We start from the raw sequence: 23,233 nt of genomic DNA on the forward strand, positions 1-23,233 counted from the left end.
CAGATGAAGGGCAAGAAAAGATAAAGGAGCTAGATGAGCCGACAAGAAGTGATCTTAGACGAAACAGGAAAATCTGAATTTTAAAGCTTATTACTTTATTACTTAGATGAACTCTTCGTGCCCTCTGAGCTTTAAAATTCCATGGTTCTGTGAATTGACTCTAAAGCAGTGAGGAAATTAGACAAAGAAGTGAAAGAATAGGTGAGTAGATGGAGGGAAGCCCAATGAGGGACAAAAATGTGTCAGTTAAGGGCATTTTGAGAAACTTAACAAGCCAGCTGCTGATTATAAATAAACAGTAGGGTTTTAAATTTAAAAAATTAAAAAATGTTTTTAATAAATGTTTATTTTTGAGAGAGAGAGAGAGACAGAGTGTGAGCGGGGAGAGGCAGGCAGACAGAGAGGGAGACACAGAATCTGAAGCAGGCTCCAGGCTCTGAGCTGTCAGCACAGAGTCCGACGGAGGGCTCGAACCCACGAGCTGTGAGATCACGACCTGAGCCGAAGTCAGACACTTAACGGACTGAGCCACCCAGGTGCTCCAAAAACATTTTTAAAATAAAACACACATAACATAAAATTTGCCATCTTACCCATTTTTAAGTGTATAGTTCAGTAATGTTAACTATGTGCATATTCCTGTGCAAACAATCTCCAGAGCTTTCTCACCTTGCAAAACTGAAACTCTACACCATTAAACAACTCCTCATTTCCCCCTCCTCCCAGCCAGTGACAACCACTCTCTGGCTTTCTGTTTCTATGAGTTTGACTAGACACCTCATACAAGGTAATCACACAGTACTTGTGTTTGTGTAACTGGCTTATTTCACTTAGCATAATGTCCTCAGGGTTCATCCAGGTTGTAGCATGTGCCAGAATTTCCTTCCTTTTTAAGGCTGGATCATGTTCCAGTGTTTGTATAGCCCACATTTTGTTTATCCATTCATCTGTCTGTCGATGGACAGTTGAGTTGCCTCTAACTTTTGGCTGTTGTGAACAATGCTCTGTGAATATGGATATACAGATATTTCTGTAAGATCTGCTTTCCATTCTTTTGGCTATATACTCAGAAGTAGTATTGTTGGATCATATGGTAATTCCATTTTTAATTTCTTGAAGCACAGCCATACTGTTTTCTATAGAGGCTGCGTTATTCTACGTTCTCATCAACAGTGCACAGGGTTCCAGTTTCTCGACATCCTCGCCAACAGTTGCTATTTTCCTGTTGTTTTTTTAAAAGAGCAGTGAGGTAATATGAATAGTAGTTTTGATGTATCAGTAATATAGTTAAAGTGGCCAGAGTCCAATTCTTATAGTCCTACCTGTTTGGAATATAAACAATTACTAATGGGGTCCTGGTTCTACTGTGACACCTTGTGTAGCCTTCGGCAAATCACAGATCATTCTACAATAGTGTTGTCCAGTAGAATTTTCTGTGATGCTGAAAATGTTCTACATTGGCACTGTCTCGTATGGGTGTCCACTGGCTAATTTTAATTAACTAAAATTAAATGAAATTTAAAAGTCAACTCCTCAGCCAGAGTAGCCACAAATGGCCACAGAGCACCTGAAATGTGGCTAGTCTGACTGAGGAGTTGACTTGTAAATTTTCATGAATGAAAATGTAAGTAGTCACATATGGTTAGTGACTTCTGTATGGTAAGCCTAGTCTAGGGCATTCCTTTCAGCTCTGATGACAGAACCATGTAGTCTGTATATAAGGAGCTGCTGCTGGTGCTTGTCCTCTCAAGGAGATAGTAAAAGGTCGTATTAGTCATATACCTAAGGAAAAGTCTTGAGTCATTGTTTGCCACTCACCAACACCACTTCCACCCTCATCACCAAGAAAATAAAACGCAGCCAGCTCAGCTCTTTGAAGTTCTGGAAATATTTATATATTTCCTGGCACCTTCTCTGTGATGTTTTAAACTTGTGCTTTGTTTGGCTTCAGGACCTGTATGAGGCTGGAGAGAAGAAATGGGGGACAGATGAGGTGAAATTTCTAACTGTTCTCTGTTCCCGGAACCGCAATCATCTGTTGCATGGTAAGGCACTTGCCTCATCTTCCAAAGGAACTGTTTGAAAGACAGTGAAAACTACATTGTCCATAATTAATTTAGAACCTTTTCCCCTTTACGTGGTACAAAGAACTGATTGCACTGAACTGTCTTAGATATCTTACCTTGGAAATGTAGGAGTGCAACAGTGTGCATGAGAGCCAATTTCTGAAATATTAATGATGAATAATTAGTGGATATACAATGTATTCATAGGGGTTTGGCATTCCTGTTTGTAGGAAACCAACGTTCGCGGTCAGTCCTTTTTCTAAAGCAGCCCCATTTAATTAAAAAAAAATTTTTTTAAGTTTACTTATTTATTTTGAGAGAGAGAGAGAGAGAGAGAGAGAGAGAGAGAGAGAGAGAGAGAGAATGAGTGGGGTAGGAGCAGAGAGAGAGGGAGAGAGAACTCCAAGCAGGCTCTGCACTATGAGTGCTCGAACTCACGAACTGCAAGATCATGATCTGAGCCGAGATCACGAGTCGGACACTAAACCGACTGAGCCACCCAGGCACCTGCCCCATTTAATTTTACTTACATAAGAAAAAAATCTTCAGTACATCAGTGACTAATGAAGTAGAATTGTTGGTTGATATTTATTCCTATTTAATATCCAAGTTGTAAAGCTAATAGAAATGATTTCTTTAGGGAGTATGTGGCATAAGATAAATAGTGGATAGTTTCACATTTTATTTCCTATGTGTAATGTTTTTAATTTGCTTCTGGTGATGCTAGTCTTTGTAATGTGCTTTTAAACTTCTTTGGGAAAAAAATTGTGGAACATTTGTCGTCAGGTTTATTTTCTTGTAAACAGCAATAAGGATTAAATAGGATATTTCATCTTTTATATAAGCTCTTTAGGTCTTTATGTTGCAGCACAATTTTATAAACCCACCGTGCTGTATAATCACACACAATTTACAAAACCTATGGGAAATTTGAGGATGAGTTCGCTAAATTGAAAACATAAAGTAGTTGAAAATTACAACACATTTGGAAGTTGCAGTGATTTCAGATATTCCACAGTGCCTAAAAATAGGTAATTACACCTGTTAATAAATGTCACGGGCTACCATCAGATGCACCAACTTCTGACTCAGCTCCTTATTTCTTCCCCTTGCCAGATTACTAATTACATAAATCTCCACCTGGTGGTATTTCCCAAGAACTGCAGGTCTGCTAAAGACCATGCAAATACCTTTGTAACAATTTTCACTTCTCAGCACAATTGTCGGGAAGTTATAAAATATCTGCTTGTAAACGACTGGAAGAAAATCTAAGCACTATTTGGATAAAGAAAACTTCATAATTTTCTTACCAACAAACAATAATAGTGAGGATTCAAATAACTAGGGTTTTATTAATTATCTTCCCAGTGCAGTGCTAAGCATATGATAAGCATTGTTTGTTGCAATATCCCATTGGAGCAGCCATTATTTCCCCCATGTTACAGTGGAGAAAACTGGGACTTTGAAAATGTGTCAATGAGATCTTTTGATTCCAAGCAATAGACACTGACTCCAACTTAAGTAAGAAGGAGAAATAATACAGAATGGGACAAGAGGGAAAATGGAAAAAACTGGTGGCTCATAGAATTGAAGGAAGAGCTGAACAATTCCAGGAAGAACAGAAATCAAGGCAGTTCTGGGGATCACAGTGGAAGGGAGTCACATATTTTACTTGTAAGGCAGAGTTTCTCAGTCTGGTCTTTGTTGAAAATGCTGGTTCTTGAACCCCTACTTCAGACTGGCTGATTTAGAATCCCTGAAAGTGACATCCAGGACGTTTCCCAGGTTCCCCAGTTAATTCTTCTGTTCTCTGAGGTTAAAGCTGACTCAGTGCTTTTGGCCATTCCCATTATCTGCTCATTTATAAAACCCCCAGAAGGGGGAAAGCCTGGGTGGCTCAGTCAGGCATCAGACTCTTGATTTCAGCTTAGGCCATGATCTCATGGTTGTGAGATCGAGCCCCACATCCCACTCCATGCTGGATGTGGAGCCTACTTAAGACTCTATCTTTTTCTCTCTCTTTAAAAATTAATTAGTTAATTAATTAAATTTAAAAAGTCCCCAGGAGGGTAAGACTGGCTGTGGTCCGATGAACTGCCCACTGATTTGGTAGAGCTTATGGTGTATGTTGGGGGGCAGGGGTGTCTGTGGGTTGACAGCCCTGTGAAAATCACACTGATGGGGCCTGGGGAAATACCCCAAAGAGAGCAATGTTAAGAAGAAAAAACAGATATCCACTCTAAGAAGGCTCCAGAAGGAGACAGCGAGAGGAAAATAGGTTCATCGCATTTGAAAATACTTGGCAAAAAGTGAAAGAAAAACTAATTATGTTACATTCTATTAAAAGAGGCAACCATTTGTGTCAAATGTGACTCAGTATTCAAGGGGTTGACTTACTCTAGTTTTAAGCCAAAAGGAACAGACAGGTGATTGCCAAGGCCAGAATTACAAAAAGACATGTTCTGCTCATTAAGAGAACAATGAGAAAAGAAAGCACATCTCTCTAGATGTTATGTTCATTTTATGTGTGAGAAAACAGGGTCCCAAATAAGGGAAAGGACTCGCCTGATCTCCTCCGAGAGTCACAACATTCCTTCATCCTCCCTTCGCACCCATTCCACTTGCCTGTGCCTCCTGGGTTCTCACTGACACTGCTAATTACTTTCTTCCTGAGGTATGCCAAAGAATAAATAGTGACTGTTTTGGATTCTGTGTCTCACTCTGTCTCACTCACACTCTGTCTCTCAAAAGTGAATAAACGTTAAGAAAAAAAATTTTTTTTCGGGGCACCTGTGTGGTTCAGTCGCTTAAGCATCTGGCTTTAGGTCAGGTCATGATCCCACAGCTTGTGGGTTTGAGCCCCACGTCAGGCTCTGTGCTGACAGCTCAGAACCTGCAGCCTGCTTCAGATTCTGTGTCTCCCTCTCTTTCTGCCCATCCCCCACTTGTGTTCTGTCTCTCTCAAAAACAAACATTAAAAAAATTTTTTTAATTAAAATAAAAAATGGGGGTGTCTCAAATGTCCATTGATGGATGAATGGATAAAGAAGATGTGGTATACATATACAATGAAGTATTACTCGGCAATCAAAAAGAATGAAATCTGGCCATTTGCAACTACGTAGATGGAACTGGAGAGTATTATGCTAAGTGAAATTAGTCAGAGAAAGACAAATGTCATAAGACTTCACTCATATGAACACTTTAAGATACAAAACAGATGAACATAAGGGAAGGGAAGCAAACAGGGAGGGGGGCAAAAACCTGAGACTCTTAAATATGGAGAACAAACAGAGGGTTACTGGAGGGGTTATGGGAAGGGGAATGGGCTAAAATGGTAAGGGGCATTAAGGAATCTATTCCTGAAATCATTGTTGCACTATATGCTAACTAACTTGGATATAAATTAAAAAATTAAATTAAATTAAAATTTTAAAAAATACTTGTAAAAAAAAATGGGGGCACCTGGGTGGCTCAGTCGGTTGAACGTCCAACTTCAGCTCAGGTCACGATCTCCCGGTCCATGAGTGCCAGCCCCACATCAGGCTCTGTCATGACAGCTCAGAGCCTGGGACCTGCTTTGGATTCTGTGTCTCCCTTTTCCTCTGCCTCTCCCCCACTCACACTCTGTCTCTGTCTCTCAAATATGAATAAATGTTAAAAAAAATTTTTTTAGATAAACAGTGATCTCTAGAATGCTCATTCTCTCCATAAATTTCAGTTTCCTCTATTCTTTTTATTATTTATAATTCCATTTTGTTATTGTTTGTAGTGTTTGATGAATACAAAAGGATATCACAGAAGGATATTGAGCAGAGTATTAAATCTGAAACATCTGGCAGCTTTGAAGATGCTCTGCTGGCCATAGGTAAGTTGGTAGAGGGTGGGAAGTAGAGAAACAAATGTTTACCGACTTTTCTCCTTACTAGTTTGTTGTCATGGGGATATAGGTGTTTTCAGGGATTTAAAAAAAAGTTTCAGTCCCTCATAATGGGACGCAGAATTTTAGACAAGAAGTATTACATATGATCTGATCATTATTATATTATGTAGCTTTATATATTTTATATCCTCTGTGCTTTTATATCTGAATATACCGGAGAGATAATCCTATATTAGCTGACTCTTGTAAGTCTATGGATGGTTAGAACTAATAACTGTTTCATATGGTAGACATAGTAATCATTTTGAAACTATATGCTGCCTTTTGCTTTAATTGCCTTTATTAATTATTTCTCCATGGTCTATGTTCATAAAACATAGACCTTGGCTAAAATTCTTCTGACAAAGCAATCAAGAGAATACTACTTCATACCTTGTAGAAACAGAGGGAACAATTGCCACTTTTTTCTCATAGCTTTTATAATTTTTTTGTTTCTTTTTTTTTTTATCTCTTAACAGTAAAGTGCATGAGGAACAAATCTGCATATTTTGCTGAAAGGCTTTATAAATCTATGAAGGTAAATGGCTCATTTTTAGCATCTCAATGACTCTAACATGTCTTATGTCCACCTTCATGTTTACTTCTGTTTCCCATACAAATTAACCAAAATCAGCTTGAGATACTCAGTTCAACTCATCAAATACTTCACCGAGTGCCTGCTAATGATAATACTAGGTAATACTTATTGAGTACTTATAACATGTGATCACCATTCCTAATGCCGTATACATATGGATTAATTTTATCCCTACAACAGCTCTAAGGGGAAAGTCCTATTATTAACCCCCATTTTACAGATGAGAAAACTGAGACATAGGGAGGATGTGCAGTTTGTCCAAGGTCCTCAGTGAGGAAGTAATGGAGCAAGGATGCAAATATTGGCAGTTTGGCTTCAGAGCCCAAGCCCCTAACCATGCATCATACTCTGTGCAGAGACTGCTGCTGGGAACCGTGAGAGGTACAGGAGAGATTGGAAGGTAGGAAGGGGAAGACACATGTGTGCAAAATACCAGTAAGGACAAAATAGAATATAAGACAGTAGTTGAGGATCCAAATATATAGGAACACAGAAAGAAGAGTATCTTCCAGTATTTGTTTAGGGGATGAAGATCAGAGAAGAATATTTAAAGAAGTTGGTATATTTCAGCAGGACCTTAAAGGAAATTTTACAGGGGCACCTGGGTATCTCAGTCAGTTGAGCGTCCGACTTCAGCTCAGGTGTGATCTCACAGTTTTGTGAGTTCAAGTGCTGCGTTGGGCTCTACGCTGACACTTCAGAGCCTGGAGCCTGTGTCACATTCTGTGTGTATCTCTCGGCCTCTTCCCCACTTGTGCGGGCCCTCGCTTTCTCAAAAGTAAGCAAGTAAATGTTAAAAAAAATAGATAAAGGGAGTTTTACGTTGGAGGATTTCATCTGGTAGGAAGGATGGTAAGGCTGGGGAAGGAAGGATGACATTCAGTGGGGAAGAATCATTGCAGGTGAGGCAGGCAGTATGAGAACACCAGGTATGTGTCTCGAATGGCAGAGAGCAGTCTCCTCTGGTTCGAACACAGAGTGTTGGAAAGGTAGGTTGTGGAAAGCCCTGAACACCATGGTGAGGAACAGTATTCCACAGGCTTCTACAGGCTTTGTGGTGCAAAAGACGTCATCAGGAGAGCCATGCATAGGCTTGCCTTGATAGGCTAAAGAAGAGCAGAGAACCAGCATGGATCTTGTTTTCTTCCATAGGGCTTGGGCACCGATGATGACACCCTTATCAGAGTTATGGTTTCTCGAGCAGAGATTGATATGATGGACATCCGGGAAAACTTCAAGAGGCTTTATGGGAAGTCTCTGTATTCCTTCATCAAGGTAGGTCATGAGAGCCCGGCCTTGGCCCAGGGGAAAGCTCTGAGAAAAGAAATGGGGTTCTGACCTAGGTATTCAGACACTTCTTATCCGTTCCCTGGCAGATAGCACCACTTTTAAAGATCTTACTCTAATTCAGGTATTTCCAGTTTCTTTCCTTTCACACAGATGTTTAAATCTCTGCCAGGTTAGAAGCTGGAAATGTTTGCCTTCTAAATATAGTAATTATGTTGACCCCGGACAGAGAAAGAGTATATTGTAATGAATACTTTTAAAAGTGTCATTTCCTTGCCTGCCTGCTTACAGTGGAAGATAAGCAACAAAGTCAGTCATCCAGAACCCTACCCAGGGCCAGCTAAGATCTACAGTGGGAAAGCCTGTTAGTTACGCTGGATTTCTGCCTTTGTTTACCTGGCAGCAGACTTCCCGGAGTCGTAACTGGGCATGAGAATGACAAGAAATGATTCACATCCAGGGGCGCCTGGGTGTCTCAGTCGGTTAAGTGTCTCACTTCGGCTCAGGTCATGATCTCACAGTTCGAACCCCATATTGGGGGCTTCAGGCTGACCGTGGAGAGTCTGCTTGGGATTCTCTGTCTCCCTCTCTCTGTGCCCCTCCCCTGCTCGCACGCTCTCTCTCTTTCAAAAGTAAATATTTTTTTAAAAAAGCAAAAATGACAAAAGTAAGAAAAATGTAAGTTATACTTATAAGGAACAACTAGAATACAGTGACATGTAAGCAGCTGTAAAAAAGAGGCCAGGGAAAAGAACACTATGCTATAAGGAAAAAGGGATTATGCTATAAGGAAAAAGAATTTAAGGAGAAAACACATTAAATAGGAAAAAAGTGATCACTTTATATTAATAAAGGCAACTATTCACAACAAAGATTAAGTCATGAAACTTTTAAGTGCCAAATAAGTGTTGCATTCAAATCTATAAATAAGAAATTTGAAGCTCCAAAAGAAGACATTGTTAACACATCCTTATTCTTTGGCAGATTGATGAGACAAAACATAAAGAAAGATATATTAAGATTTAATTTAAGAGATATATATTAAACTTTGAATCCAATAGACAGAGAGTCCCTCTTTTCTAGTGCCCATGAAGCACAAACAAAAATTGATCTAATAATTAGACCATAAAACATTATATGTAGAAATTATAGCACCTTTCTGGAAGGCTATTTTGCAACATGTACCAAAAGGCTTAAGAAAATGCACAGTCATTGGGGCACCTGGGTGGCTCACTCAGTTGAGCACCCCATGGCTTTGGCTCAGGTCATGATCTTGTGGTTCCTGGGTTTGAGCTCCACATTGGGCTCTGTGCTGATATGACAGAGCCTGGAGCCTACTTCGGATTCTGTGTCTCCCTCTCTCTCTGCCCCTTCCCCACTTGCATTCTGTCTCCATCTCTCTCTCTCTCTCTCTCTCTCTCTCTCTCTCTCTCTGTCTGTCTCTCAAAAATAAACATTAAGGGGCGCCTGGGTGGCTCAGTCGGTTAAGCGTCCGACTTCAGCTCAGGTCACGATCTCACGGTCCGTGGGTTCGAGCCCCGCATCGGGCTCTGGACTGATGGCTCGGAGCCTGGAGCCTGCTTCTGATTCTGTGTCTCCCTCTCTCTCTGCCCCTCCCCCATTCATGCTTGGTCTCTCTCTGTCTCAAAAATAAATAAAGGTCAAAAAAAAAATTAAAAAAAAAATTTTAAAAAATAAACATTAAAAAAAATGTTCTTTAAGAAAAGGCACCATCATTAATCTGGTAATTCTCATTTTATGAAAATCTATCCTGAGTAAATCATCAAGAAAATGCACAAAAATTTAACTACAATTGCTTATTATAACAGTATTTATAATAGTGAAAAATTAGAAAAGATAGAAATATCTAACAGTGGGGGAGGGTAAGCAAATTATTTTACCTATATAAAACGGAATACTATTTAACCATTAAAGAATGATGTTGTAGAAGAACATTTAATAAATTAAAATAGGGAAATAATCTCTATTATGTAAAAAAGCAGAATACAGAATACTATACCCCCTCACATAGGAATCCATACACATAGAAAAAGGTCTGGAAGGATATTGCACACACCAAAATACTAAGAATATCTCTAGATGGTGGAATTAGGGTTTTTATGTTCTTTTATGTCTTTATTTCCTATATTGAACAGGTATTACTTTTGCAATAAAAAAATACCTCTCTGAGAAAAAGCCAGAGAAGACTGAAAAAGTTAACATGGTTGACTCCGATCTGTGTATTCCTTTTGAAAACCCGCTTATCAGATTGTTCCTTTGCTTCCCTTGCCCCCAGGGTGACACATCTGGAGACTACAGGAAAGTACTGCTCATTCTCTGTGGAGGAGACGATTAAAATAAAATCCAGGAAGGATAGGAGGATTCCCAACACTTTGAATTTTTTTTTCACTTCATTTTTCCACACTGCTATTAGTATTATCTCAGAATGCTTATTTCCAATTAAAACGCCTACAGATGCTCCTTAGGATATAGACTGTATTATTATTCATCTATAATTACTCATTATGATGCTTTAAAGCTGTACTTGCATTTCAAAGCTTATACAACTTGAAAGGAGATTTTAAATTAGAAATAAAAATGTACTCCATGGTTTTAACAGATTTCTTCCTTGTTTGTGTTTCACAGAAATTGGAATGTATTAAATTTATTTCATGGTTTTGGTGAAAAACTATTAAAGCAGAAGACTCAAAGACTGCTGTAAAATCACTTTGCTTCCCTAATTGTTTTCAAAGTGGCTAGTAATTTCTTTATTTGAAATTGTGAGCATGTAGTTCTTAAGAATATCAGTTCGATTAGCTGTTTTACATGGTCATACTTTGAAAACATCCATTAATCTCCTTTGTTTAGATTTTGTCTATACTGTTAGTTGATCTCTACAAAAGTTTGCATGGGAGACTTCCTTTCTCACATCTTACATTAAGATTACTTACTCTCTCCAGGTTGAAGTATACCAAAATCACCAACTCGTCTGAGCAAATTAAATTCTAAGTGTGGTTATACAGGTCATATATGTCTGGTTAGCAAACATAAATGCTGAACATTCCACAATATTATGGTTAATGTCTTAATCCAGCTGGAAGATGAATGGAAAAAAACTAAGTGTCCAACCAGGTATTATACTGATGATGGTGTAATGTTCTGAATTTACTTTTATTTACAAGAATTTTTTTGTGCTAAAAGTAATTTTTTAAATATTTTTCAATTTTGTTGATTTGTAGTAATTTACATTTGCACTGTGCCTTTCAACTCTAGAATTATTCTGAAGTTGTACTTGATTTTATTCAAAGGTTCAGTTTATATACGACGTGGAAAAATAATTGTAATAAAACATGGTGTCTTTAAAATGTCTTTAAAATATTCTTTCTCTAATTGACTTTTCCACTTCGGAGATTTTTCACCCTGGCCCTGAAAGAAGATATCTTTAAAAAACTTGTGTTAGTCAGTTTCTGTTAGAAACTACAACCTAAAGAAGACATCCAGATGGCCAACAGGCACATGAAAAGATGCTCAACATCGCTCCTCATCAGGGAAATACAAATCAAAACCACACTCAGGTATCACCTCATGCCAGTCAGAGTGGCCAAAATGAACAAATCAGGAGACTAGAGATGCTGGAGAGGATGTGGAGAAACGGGAACCCTCTTGCACTGTTGGTGGGAATGCACACTGGTGCAGCCGCTCTTGAAAACAGTGTGGAGGTTCCTCAAAAAATTAAAAATAGACCTACCCTATGACCCAGCAGTAGCACTGCTACGAATTTACCCAAGGGATACAGGAGTACTGATGCATAGGGGCACTTGTACCCCGATGTTTATAGCAGCACTCTCAACAATAGCCAAATTATGGAAAGAGCCTAAATGTCCATCAACTGATGAATGGATAAAGAAATTGTGGTTTATATACACAATGGAGTACTACGTGGCAATGTGAAAGAATGAAATATGGTCCTTTGTAGCAACGTGGATGGAACTGGAGAGTGTGATGCTAAGTGAAATAAGCCATACAGAGAAAGACAGATACCATATGGTTTCACTCTTATGTGGATCCTGAGAAACTTAACAGAAACCCATGGGGGAGGGGAAGGAAAAAAAAAAAAGAGGTTAGAGTGGGAGAGAGCCAAAGCATAAGAGACCCTTAAAAACTGAGAACAAACAGGGTTGATGGGGGGTGGGAGGGAGGGGAGGGGAGGCGATGGGTATTGAGGAGGGCACCTTTTGGGATGAGCACTGGGTGTTGTATGGAAACCAATTTGACAATAAATTTCATATATTGAAAAAAAAAAACTACAACACTTGATTTCTGCTCGGTCATGATTTAATGGTTCATGTATTCAAGCCCTGCATGGGGCTCTGAGCTGAGTATGGGGCCTGCTTGGAATTCTCTCCCTCCCTCTCTGCCCATCTCCCCCTCCCCCCCCAAATAAATAAACATTTTTTAATAAGAAACTACAACATTAAGAAAAAATAACATATTTAATCTTATGTGCAGTCACTGCTATAAAACTAATGTTTACATATACCAAACACTACTTAATAATATAAAATAATGTATTTAATTTATTCTCTGGAAATAAGTGATGCTCTCTTATAAGTGGAACATTTGTATTAAATAAGACTACTTGCCTTCTGGGGCACCTGGGTGGCTCAGTCAGTTAAGCATCTGACTTTATCTCAGGTCATGTTTCCATGGTTTGTGAGTTCGAGCTCCACATCAGGCTCTGTGCTGACAGCTCAGAGCCTGGAGTCTGCTTTGGATTCTGTGTCTTCCTCTCTCCCTGCCCCACCCCAGCTTGCACTCGCTGTCTCTCCCTCAAAAATAAACATTAAAAAAAATTAAGAAAAAGAATAGTTGCCTTCTTTTTTCCTTCTATAATATCTATTGTATTTTGATAGATGAAATACAAAGATTTTTTTTCAATTTGTTTTTACTTGCCCATTATAAGTGCTTGAGCTAATGGTGAAGACTATTTGTACAAATACTTAGTCATTCCAATTAATTACAGGAAATAGTACTGCTGCTTTGATATGTACCTAGAAGAGTATGGAATCTCCAACTTTATTTGGCTTTGGAAGCATTACAAAATTTTAGTAGTTTTAGCTTTAAATTATATATGATTTAACCAAATTTTTTAAAACAAATTGCATATGGTGACTGGATATTAACATTTGTTGACTGGAAGCAGGATAAAGCCACCTTGGAGGAATGTTTGTTTATTGTGAAGAACAAGCATGACTTTGGAATATAATTATGAGGCAACTTTGTTCTTCTGTCCCACTGTTTATTTACATTTATTCATGAGTCTACTCCTGTCATTAGATGAAAATTCTGATAGTGCTGGGACTTTTCTGGTCACCCTTAGGTTTTAAAAAGTCCTACTGTGCAGTCCCTTATGGTCATTTTAGTAATTAATATGTCCAGTCAAAATTCCAAACTTGATTTATAATTGAGGCTTCTTCAGTTCTGGCCTATTGTTCAGCTCTGGACTATTGCCAGCAGGAGTAAGGAATATGGTGGGTTTCTCTTCTTTCTCCACTTTGGTTTCCTTCCCCACACCCATCCCTCCACCACAGCCCAAACTTAGCCAAAAGAGTAAAGGGGAGCAGGAAAGTTCTTACCCGACTGTTCTTGCTGTGGTGATAGAGGATCAGTACTGTGAAACAGCGGCAGATATTTAAAGCTGAATCTTAGGGACATTCTCCTGGGTGCCTTTGTCAATTCCTTTCTCAGCCCCTAGGAATCTGATAATACTTTCAGGTTCTTTGTTGAAGTCAGTTTGACCTTCCACCCAGGCCTCTGGGACAGAATCTAAGATGATCCCATACTGGCTCTCTTATGGTGGCCCACACTTGCTCCATGGGAAACACGTGCGCGCACATCCCTTGTGCTGACAAATTCTAGGCATGAAGACTGATCCCCTTGCTGCCACCATTGTCTGCTCCCCACCCCTCCTGCCCCCACCCCACCCCCTACCAAATTGCCTCAGCCAGCTTCTCCTGATTCAAATTTCTCAGGCATGAGTCAGACACCAGTCCACTCAGGCCCCCAAACTACATGTGGTGCTGATGAGAGTATAAATTGGTTTAATCATTCCAGAGAACTTGGCAATAGCTAATAGAGGTGGAAAGTTCCCAGGAAATCTACTTCTAGGAATCTATTTGGTGAATCTTTGTACACGGTGTTCATTGCTACTCTATAAGAACATTAAAGTAGAAACAACCTAACTCCCTCAAAAGATAAACAAATTGTGGATTAGTGACACAATGAGCAATGAAAATTAACTGGAGATTAACTGGATAAGTCTTAAAAGTAAAATTTTGAGAAAGAAGAAAGGTGCAGAATGATAGGTACAATATGATTCCATTTAATTACATGCCTAAATGTGCTAAAGAACATACAGTGCTTATGGGTATATGTTTAAGAACATGCATGGGAAAACGATAAACACTATTCTCAGGATAGTGGTCACCACAGTGGAGGGAGAGACAGAGATGGAGAGGGAGCTTCTATCTATAGTGTCCTATTGAAGAGAATGAATCAAAGCTATTTTATTTTTTTTAACGTTTATTTATTTTTGAGACAGAGACAGAGCATGAACAGAGGAGGGGCAGAGAGAGAGGGAGACACAGAATCTGAAACAGGCCCCGGGGTCTGAGCTGTCAGCACAGAGCCTGACGCGGGGCTCAAACTCAGGGACCGTGAGATCATGACCTGAGCCGAAGTCGGACGCTTAACCGACCGAGCCACCCAGGCGCCCCAAAGCTATTTTAATTTTAAATTATCATACGTGTGGTGGGACCATAGGTGTTTACCGTATTACTCTGAGTAATTCATTGTAAACACTTTATTTAAAAAGTAGCAGAATGGTGTCAGGGAATGAAAGCTGGCTGTCCAAGGCAGACAGCTGTAAATTTTGCTCCGGCCTCCAGAAGGCACTGTAAGCCCTGCCAGTACTGGTACAGACCCTACTCAGACGTTTCACTGCAGCTAGAAGGGAAGCTGGGAAGTGCAGGGAACCTTTGCCATAACCCGTCTGGGGCGGCAGAAGGCCGATGTTTAAGAAACACAAAGGCCTAACGAAACTCCACATAGTAGGTCCTCCTCCCCGAGGAAGCCTTGCCAAATGCCCGCAAGGCGTGATCCCAACTAGTGGTGAGCTCCTCTAAGGAAGAGCCCAAACAGCACCATCTTTTTTGCCCCTACTTAGCACAGAGCCTACTAGGTATCCGGAACTCAAGGAACTTTTGCAGAAACAATCAATGAGCTGGAACTCCCGGTCGGGCTAATACAAAGGGGTGTGTGAAGTAACGCTAAAATCCAGATTGGCCCCAAGTCTCATGGTAGCGCGAGACCCAAGCGGAGAGCAGGCCGCTAGCCGCCTACGCTACGACAAGCTCCCCGGCTCCAACCCCCTTTACCTTTCAGCGCAGGCCCCACCCACCACGCACACTCGCCTTCCCCCGCCCCTTCCGGAGGCTCGCCGCGCGCACGCGCCTTCCGGTCCGCGCTTTGTTGCGATAGCGAGGGGGCGAGGTTCTGCGGTTCCGGCGCGCCGCGCGGCTGGACGCGGCGGGCGGGGCGGAGGATGGAGGCGGTAGCGTCCGCTGCGACGGTTGGGGCTGCGCGTGAGAAGGTGGCCGTGTAGGCACCTGGGCTGGGTGGAGGCGGGCGGCGGCCGGGCCATGGCGGGAGACCGCCTCCGCTGGGCTCCCTGAGGTGCGCTCCCTGAAGTCCTGGGGAGCCGTGGTCCATGGGCTCCCTGAGCAGCCGAGTGCTACGCCACCCGGGGCGAGCCCGAGCCCAGCAGGAGCCGGGTTCTGGGGCGGGGGGCTCGACCCGCAGGCCGGAGTCTGGCGGCGACGCTGCGGGCCACGGCTTCTGTTACTGCCCAGGCAGCCGCAAGCGCAAGAGGAGCAGTGGGGCCTTCTGCTACTGTCACCCCGACTCCGAGACAGACGAGGATGAGGAGGAAGGGGACGAGCAGCAGCGACTCTTCAACACCCCGCGCAGGTACGTGGAGGGACGCGCCCGCACCTGTTGGGCAGCTCCAGGGCCCCGCCTGGGGACAAGCCCGGCGCCGGGTGCGCTTGGGGGTGCGGCGCTCCCCAGCGGGTGAGGAGCGGACGTGCCCTTGCCCGGGAAACGTGGGAGCCAGCCTGATGCGGGGCGGATGGGGAGCGCCTTGGGAGGCGCCTGGTGTTCTGGATTATAAACCACAGACGCTGCCCGAGTGGTGTTACGGCCCCAAGATGAGACTGGCAAACGCCAAGCCAGAGCTCACGCCTCATTAAACCTTAGGCTCCAAAGGCTGGCTGGCCTTCCGTAATACACCTTTGTCCTCCTCTTTGAGTGGGTGGCAGGAGAAGTTGTTTTGCATCCGGTTACCTTAAGGGGCACGTCCATCAGTGTAAAGGGAAGTTAGTACACACACGAGAGTTCTCTTTAACTGTAAAGGTGAAATTTATCAGCAGTGTACATTTGTTCCTTATTGGGAACAAAGTTAGAGCCTCTAGTACTTGAACGTTGACCGTGGATATGTGTAAGTCATTGCTGCAGCTTGCTTAACCTTTTTTCAAAGAGTTGAAACACAGGATGTTTACTTGTGAATTAGAAAATTAGAACGTAGTTTATGCACAGAATACGTTTCCACATAAAGCAATCTGATTGCCTTTTTTTTTTTAAGATCAGTGGGATAAATGCAGTATTTTAAATGAAACTTCAAAAAAAAAGATTGAAAAACTTTGCTACACAAATGTAACATTTATTGTGAAATGAAAGTATCATGGATAGCCTCTGTTAATAGTGTGTTATCTAAAAATCTTTCATAGAGTTTTATGTATGAATGCTTGTTGTTTATTTACAGAAATGAACACCACCCACCCCCACCCCTGTCAAATTCTTCAGTTACCTTTTTGTAGAGTCACTATAGTATAAAGAGCTCAGATTCTGAGCTTAATAGCCTTTTTTCCTCTTAAGTAAAATGGAGAAATTAGTACTTGCCTTTTTTTAAGTTTGTTTATTTTTTGTGTATTTGTTTACATATTTAGAGAGCGTGAGCAAGAGGAGGGTGGGGGGCAGAGAGGGGGAGAGAGAATCCCAAGCAGGCTCAGTGCTGTCAGCACAGAGTCTGAGGTGGAGCTTGAACTCACAAACCATGAGATCATGACCTGAGCCCAAACCAAGAGTCTGATGCTTAACCAACTGAGCCACCCAGGCACCCTAATACTTGCCTTTTAGGGTCCATATAATGCACAGTGCCTGGTATTGAAGTGCTCTGTAAATATTATGTCTCCTTGATAAATTGACCTCCTTTAACATTACAAAAATGTCTCTCTTTATCCCTGGTAATATTTCCACTACTACTTTCCACTACTACTGGGTGTTTAAAATGTGTATCTTTTCCATTGTTTTCTTTTTTACCTGTATCTTTATATTTAAAATAGGTATCTTGTAGAAAGCATATAGTTGGGTCTAGCATCTTTTTTAATCCATTAGGATAATCTCTGTCTTTTAATTAGTATTTAGACCACTTGCATTTAATGTCATTGAAATATATATGTCAGGATCCATTCATTTTTTTTTTTTTTTTACTTCTTCAAATTATTTTTTTTATATATATATGAAATTTATTGACCAATTGGTTTCCATACAACACCCAGTGCTCATCCCAAAAGGTGCCCTCCTCAATACCCATCACCCACCCTCCCCTCCCTCCCACCCCCCATCAACCCTCAGTTTGTTCTCAGTTTTTAACAGTCTCTTATGCTTTGGCTCTCTCCCACTCTAACCTCTTTTTTTTTTTTTTTTTTTTTCTCCTTCCCCTCCCCCATGGATTCCTGTTAAGTTTCTCAGGATCCACATAAGAGTGAAACCATATGGTATCGGTCTTTCTCTGTATGGCTTATTTCACTTAGCATCACACTCTCCAGTTCCATCCACGTTGCTACAAAAGGCCATATTTCATTTTTTCTCATTGCCACGTAATATTCCATTGTGTATATAAACCACAATTTCTTTATCCATTCATCAGTTGATGGACATTTAGGCTCTTTCCATAATTTGGCTATTGTTGAGAGTGCTGCTGTGAACTTTGGGGTACAAGTGGCCCTATGCATCAGTACTCCTGTATCCCTTGGATAAATTCCTAGCAGTGCTATTGCTGGGTCATAGGGTACGTCTATTTTTGATTTTCTGAGGAACCTCCACACTGCTTTCCAGAGCGGCTGCACCAGTGTGCATTCCCACCAACAGTGCAAGAGGGTTCCCGTTTCTCCACATCCTCTCCAGCATCTATAGTCTCCTGATTTGTTCATTTTGGCCACTCTGACTGGCATGAGGTGATACCTGAGTGTGGTTTTGATTTGTATTTCCCTGATAAGGAGCGACGCTGAACATCTTTTCATGTGCCTGTTGGCCATCCGGATGTCTTCTTTAGAGAAGTGTCTATTCATGTTTTCTGCCCATTTCTTCACTGGGTTATTTGTTTTTCGGGTGTGGAGTTTGGTGAGCTCTTTATAGATTTTGGATACTAGCCCTTTGTCCGATATGTCATTTGCAAATATCTTTTCCCATTCCGTTGGTTGCCTTTTAGTTTTGTTGGTTGTTTCCTTTGCTGTGCAGAAGCTTTTTATCCCAGTAATTCACTTTTGCTTTTAATTCCCTTGCCTTTGGGGATGTGTCGAGTAAGAGATTGCTACGGCTGAGGTCAGAGAGGTCTTTTCCTGCTTTCTCCTCTAAGGTTTTGATGGTTTCCTGTCTCACATTTAGGTCCTTTATCCATTTTGAGTTTATTTTTGTGAATGGTGTGAGAAAGTGGTCTAGTTTCAACCTTCTGCATGTTGCTGTCCAGTTCTCCCAGCACCATTTGTTAAAGAGGCTGTCTTTTTTCCATTGGATGTTCTTTCCTGCTTTGTCAAAGATGAGTTGGCCATACGTTTGTGGGTCTAGTTCTGGGGGTTCTATTCTATTCCATTGGTCTATGTGTCTGTTTTTGTGCCATGTCAGGATCCATTCAAAAGAGAAATCATGCAGCAATTTGAAAAAGGAAAATGTAATATAACCATTAACAAGGAAAGGGGAATTAATTACTGAAGGTAAACTAAGGTAAAGAGATTTCTAAAAATGTATAGGAATAGAAGATAGAGGGAGCAATTCACCACTTCTCAGACTGAGAACGTCCAAGGAAGGAACAAATTTTGAATAGAGCCATCTTTCCCAGAGTGAGATTCAGATATTGGAGGAGGTAAGGCTGTAGCCCACTAGATGGTAGAGAAGCTGAGATGTGGTCGGCTAAGGCTGGTAAGCAGGCAGCTGCTCACTGGGATGCCAACAAATTTGCTTAGAGTCTGTCTGGCCCACAAAGCTGAAAATATTTACTGTCCAGACCTTTACATAAAAGGTTTGCCAACCCCTGAACTACATGAGTGGACTAGAATGGAAAGTCTTTAAAGCAAACCTTTATTAGAAAATACATGCAGAATTTAGGGGTGCTTAGATGGTTGAGCATCCAACTCTTCATTTCAGCTCAGGTCATGATCTCACGGTTTGAGGGTTCGAGCTTTGAGTTGGGCTCTGAGCTGACAATGTGGAACCTGCTTGAGATTCTCTCTCCCTCTCTCTCTCTCTGGCCCTTGTGTCAACATGGTCACATGGTGTCTCTCTCTCTCTCTCTCTCTCTCTCTCTCTCTCTCTCTCTCTCAAAATAAATAAATTTTTAAAAATTAATTAAAAAGAAAAGAAAATACATCCAGAATTTAGTATGTTTTATATCAGTGGAAGAGGCCTGGCTATTCAGCCCAGTGTGGTTGAAGTGTGTAAAAAGGTACTAAGACCTGGAAATTTGTGTGTTGACACTAATTATGCTCCCTGAGGTTGTTCTGAGCACTCTCCCACCTCAACCAGCTACTCCATGAAAAGTTTTGGCTACCAAGCCCACCTTCCATTTCATTCATACCTTTTGACAGTTGCATATTTTACTTTTACATTAACATGACTGTTGGAACTCATCTGTTCTGCAACCAGATCTTGGTTGTTTGCTGTGCCTTGGTTGTAAAATTTGAAACCTAGTAAACAGTATTTGTTATTATAACTATGTAAATATTGTTCACTACAAAGTCAAGTAGTGTGCTAGGATTATAAACCATACTTCCTGGATCCAGTGTCACAACGCTTTGTTTTTCTGTTGGAGAAATTTTCTAACCTTGTAGTTAAATGGAATCTTTTTTCTACATTCCATCAAGTTTTCAAAGTCAGGCCCTGTTTTCATTTGTATCTTTTTATGATAGTTGGTTTGTTGTTGTTTTTGTATTGCTTTTTAATTTTCCTAGAATTTCTAACTGCCCCCCCCCACCACTGACAAAAGAATAATATCCCTTCATTATATATTCACGCTTTCCTATCTTTCTAAACACACTTGCATGGTGTCCTCCTCTAAACCCAAGACCTCCCTCTTGGTTCCCTTCATCCTCCCGTTCCATTCTGGAACCATTGCTTTCTGGGTCTGTGCTTATCCTGGGGCTTACTTTCATCCCATCTCTAGGATTGGATCTACTGTTTTCTGTAGCTTGTATCTTTTTCTTTCTCACCCATTTTGGAGAACTGTATCCTCATGTATTTTACTCAGAAGGGATGCAAAAGGAGGTAATTTGTGCTTATCTGAATGTAAATTTAGTCTCTAACTTTATTCATCCTTTGAGTATGGAAATCTAATCTAAAATAACTTCATATCCTTTATGATATTACTTCGTTGTTTTCTCGCCTACAGTGTTGATGAGAAGTATGATGCTGGTCTAACTTTCTTTTTAGGTGGCCTTTTTTTTTCCTCTGGAAATTTTGGAATTTTTTCATCGGTGTTTTGGAATTTAACTAGAATGTGCTTAAGTATGGGTTTTTTAATGGCCTCAGTACTTGGTTGATTCTTACAATCTGGAGACTAGTTTGGAAAAATTTCCTTCCATTAATTTCTCCATAATTTCCTTTTTCCTGTTATCTTTGTTTTCTCTTTCTTGGACTCCTCTTAAACCAGATTTTGGATTTCTTGGATTGTACCTCTTTCTCTCTTCTTTTTGTCCTTTCTAGGTCTTTTTTGCTTTATGTTCTAGGAAATTTCCTTAACTTTCTCAGTATCCTCTCTTTTGGCTTATTAATTTTAGCAACCATGTTTTTAATCTCGAAGAGCTCTTTTCTTTCTTGTTTCCTTTATCATAGTATCCTGTTGTTTTATAAATGTAATAATCTCAGATATCTATATCTAGATGTGCTAATTTTAGAGTGTTTTAAGTTCTCTTTTCCCTGAATTAATGTATTTCCTCTGGGTTTGTCTTTTTAATGGTCTTGAATACTCCAGATTCTCCTCCTGTTGGGTGATCCTTGGTATTTAGAATGAGTAACATGTGCGTGCTTGTGTGTGTGTGTTTTAATTGAGTAAATTAAACTAAGCCTTCCCTTTAAGTAGAAAGACTGATTACTAAATTGGATATGAGTGTGGCATGCTTCATTTTAGAGCAGAAATTCCCAAATTTTTTTTGTTCACAGCACCCTTAGAGTCTCAGTAGTTTTTTAAATGGTACCTCTGGTCCTAAAGAAATATCTCATAGTTAGTATGACTATGATAGTAGTAGGTAACATGGCATCTCAAAGATCTTGCTGTGTTTCCTTCAAATATAAAATATTCCACACACTTCCCTGAGTTTGGTGTGGTGCTCTAGGTGCTTTAACACATAGTTTGGGGACCATGATTCAGGGTGAATGGGTTAAGAGCTAACAGGCTACAGATTCCCCAAATGTCAGAATAAGGATTGCTTTGTGTGGGGTGCCACCACCTATACTAAAGTCTCAGCTTCTCCTGATAGATTTGTCCTCTCTCTCCTTTCTAGAAGAGCATTGGAATCTTTATGCCTGAGTTGTCTGTGCTCTGGTTATCTGTACTCTGTGTTCATACATTGTGGAAGAGGCCATTAAGGGAACACATTTCCCCACTTTGTGCCTTACTTCTGCCTTTTATTACCCCTGAGATCTCTCCTAACCCACGCACACTTCTGAAGGGCAGATGGCCTTCAGCCTTCATCCTAGACCTTCAGAATATATTCTGGTCTCTTATCAGATGATAAACCCACCCTTCCTTTTTGCTACTGTGGGCTTATTCCTTTCTGTACTTTTTTTTTTTTTTAATTTTTTTTTTCAACGTTTATTTATTTTTGGGACAGAGAGAGACAGAGCATGAACGGGGGAGGGGCAGAGAGAGAGGGAGACACAGAATCAGAAACAGGCTCCAGGCTCTGAGCCATCAGCCCAGAGCCTGACGCGGGGCTCGAACTCACGGACCACGAGATCGTGACCTGAGCCGAAGTCGGACGCTTAACCGACTGCGCCACCCAGGCGCCCCCCTTTCTGTACTTTTAATGCAATCTGGGGATGGTGCTATCAGGAACTAGAAACTATACTGTCTCATTTGTTTCTCATAGTAACCCAATAAAGTGCTTACTATTAATATTCTCTTTGCATCTGGAGTAACTGAGCTGTGGTGGAGCTGGGACTCAAACCCAAGCCTCTACTACCAAAGCATGTGCTGTTTTTACTGTCTGTTGGGAAGACATGTCAAACACATTGGTTCAAGACATCATCTGAAACAGTTACTTCATTTTTAAAAAGACTAAAAGTTTTGGGCTGCCTGGGTGGCTCAGCTGGTTAAGTGTCCCACTTCCGCCAGGTCATGGTCTCGCAGTTCAAGCCCCCATCGGGCTCTGTGCTGACAGCTCAGAGCCTGGAGCCTGCTTTGGATTCTGTGTCTCCCTCTCTCTGTGCCCCTTCCCTGCTCGTGCTCTGTCTCTCTCTCTCTCTCTTTCTCTCAAAAATAAACATTAAAAATATTTTTAATTAAAAAAAAAAAAAGACTAAGAATTTTTACTAAGAAAGCTTGTCAGGATTGGCCAGGAACACAAAAAGGTATTTATCGGCCTCTGCCTAGGGCTTTTCTTATTCATTGGACCATCTTGAGCAATGATTATCAAATTAAAATTATATATATGTATATATATATATGTGTGTGTGTGTGTGTATGTTGTGTGTATATACACATATATATATACACACACACACACACACATATATTTATCTTTTAAATGAAATTTTATGCAGAAATCCTCAAAATGTGATGCTGCCCTAGTTGAAGTTAGTGAGGATGTTCAGAGTTCACTCCTCAGCTATCCCTGGTGGCTCCTAAGACGTTTCTCCATTGAGCAAAGTTTTGAAAACCTTTGATCTAAGGCTGCAAACCATTTGACCAATGAGGGTGAAAATGCTTTTAACGAGTTTAGGAATAGTTTGATACCAAAATAAGATTAG

The 23,233-nt window shown here is 40.8% G+C and overlaps 2 protein-coding genes across 2 annotated transcripts in view; both read left to right on the plus strand.

The window, feature by feature from the left end:
• The window catches only part of ANXA4 (annexin A4), a 61,794-nt gene extending 50,552 nt beyond the window's left edge, over positions 1 to 11,242 (plus strand). Inside the window, exons 9-13 of the mRNA XM_043603575.1 lie at positions 1,952 to 2,045; positions 5,839 to 5,934; positions 6,468 to 6,526; positions 7,739 to 7,861; positions 10,170 to 11,242. Coding sequence (XP_043459510.1) covers positions 1,952 to 2,045; positions 5,839 to 5,934; positions 6,468 to 6,526; positions 7,739 to 7,861; positions 10,170 to 10,229 — 432 coding nt within the window. The 3' untranslated portion in view covers positions 10,230 to 11,242. The remainder of the gene's footprint in view (positions 1 to 1,951; positions 2,046 to 5,838; positions 5,935 to 6,467; positions 6,527 to 7,738; positions 7,862 to 10,169) is intronic.
• A 4,165-nt stretch (positions 11,243 to 15,407) lies between these two features.
• Positions 15,408 to 23,233, plus strand: part of GMCL1 (germ cell-less 1, spermatogenesis associated) — a 38,957-nt gene continuing 31,131 nt past the window's right edge. Inside the window, exon 1 of the mRNA XM_043603576.1 lies at positions 15,408 to 15,901. Within this exon, the coding sequence (XP_043459511.1) occupies positions 15,642 to 15,901 (260 nt within the window). The 5' untranslated portion in view covers positions 15,408 to 15,641. The remainder of the gene's footprint in view (positions 15,902 to 23,233) is intronic.

The sequence above is a fragment of the Prionailurus bengalensis genome, chromosome A3 (genome assembly GCF_016509475.1).
Source record: "Prionailurus bengalensis isolate Pbe53 chromosome A3, Fcat_Pben_1.1_paternal_pri, whole genome shotgun sequence".
Classification (NCBI taxonomy): Eukaryota; Metazoa; Chordata; class Mammalia; order Carnivora; family Felidae; genus Prionailurus; species Prionailurus bengalensis.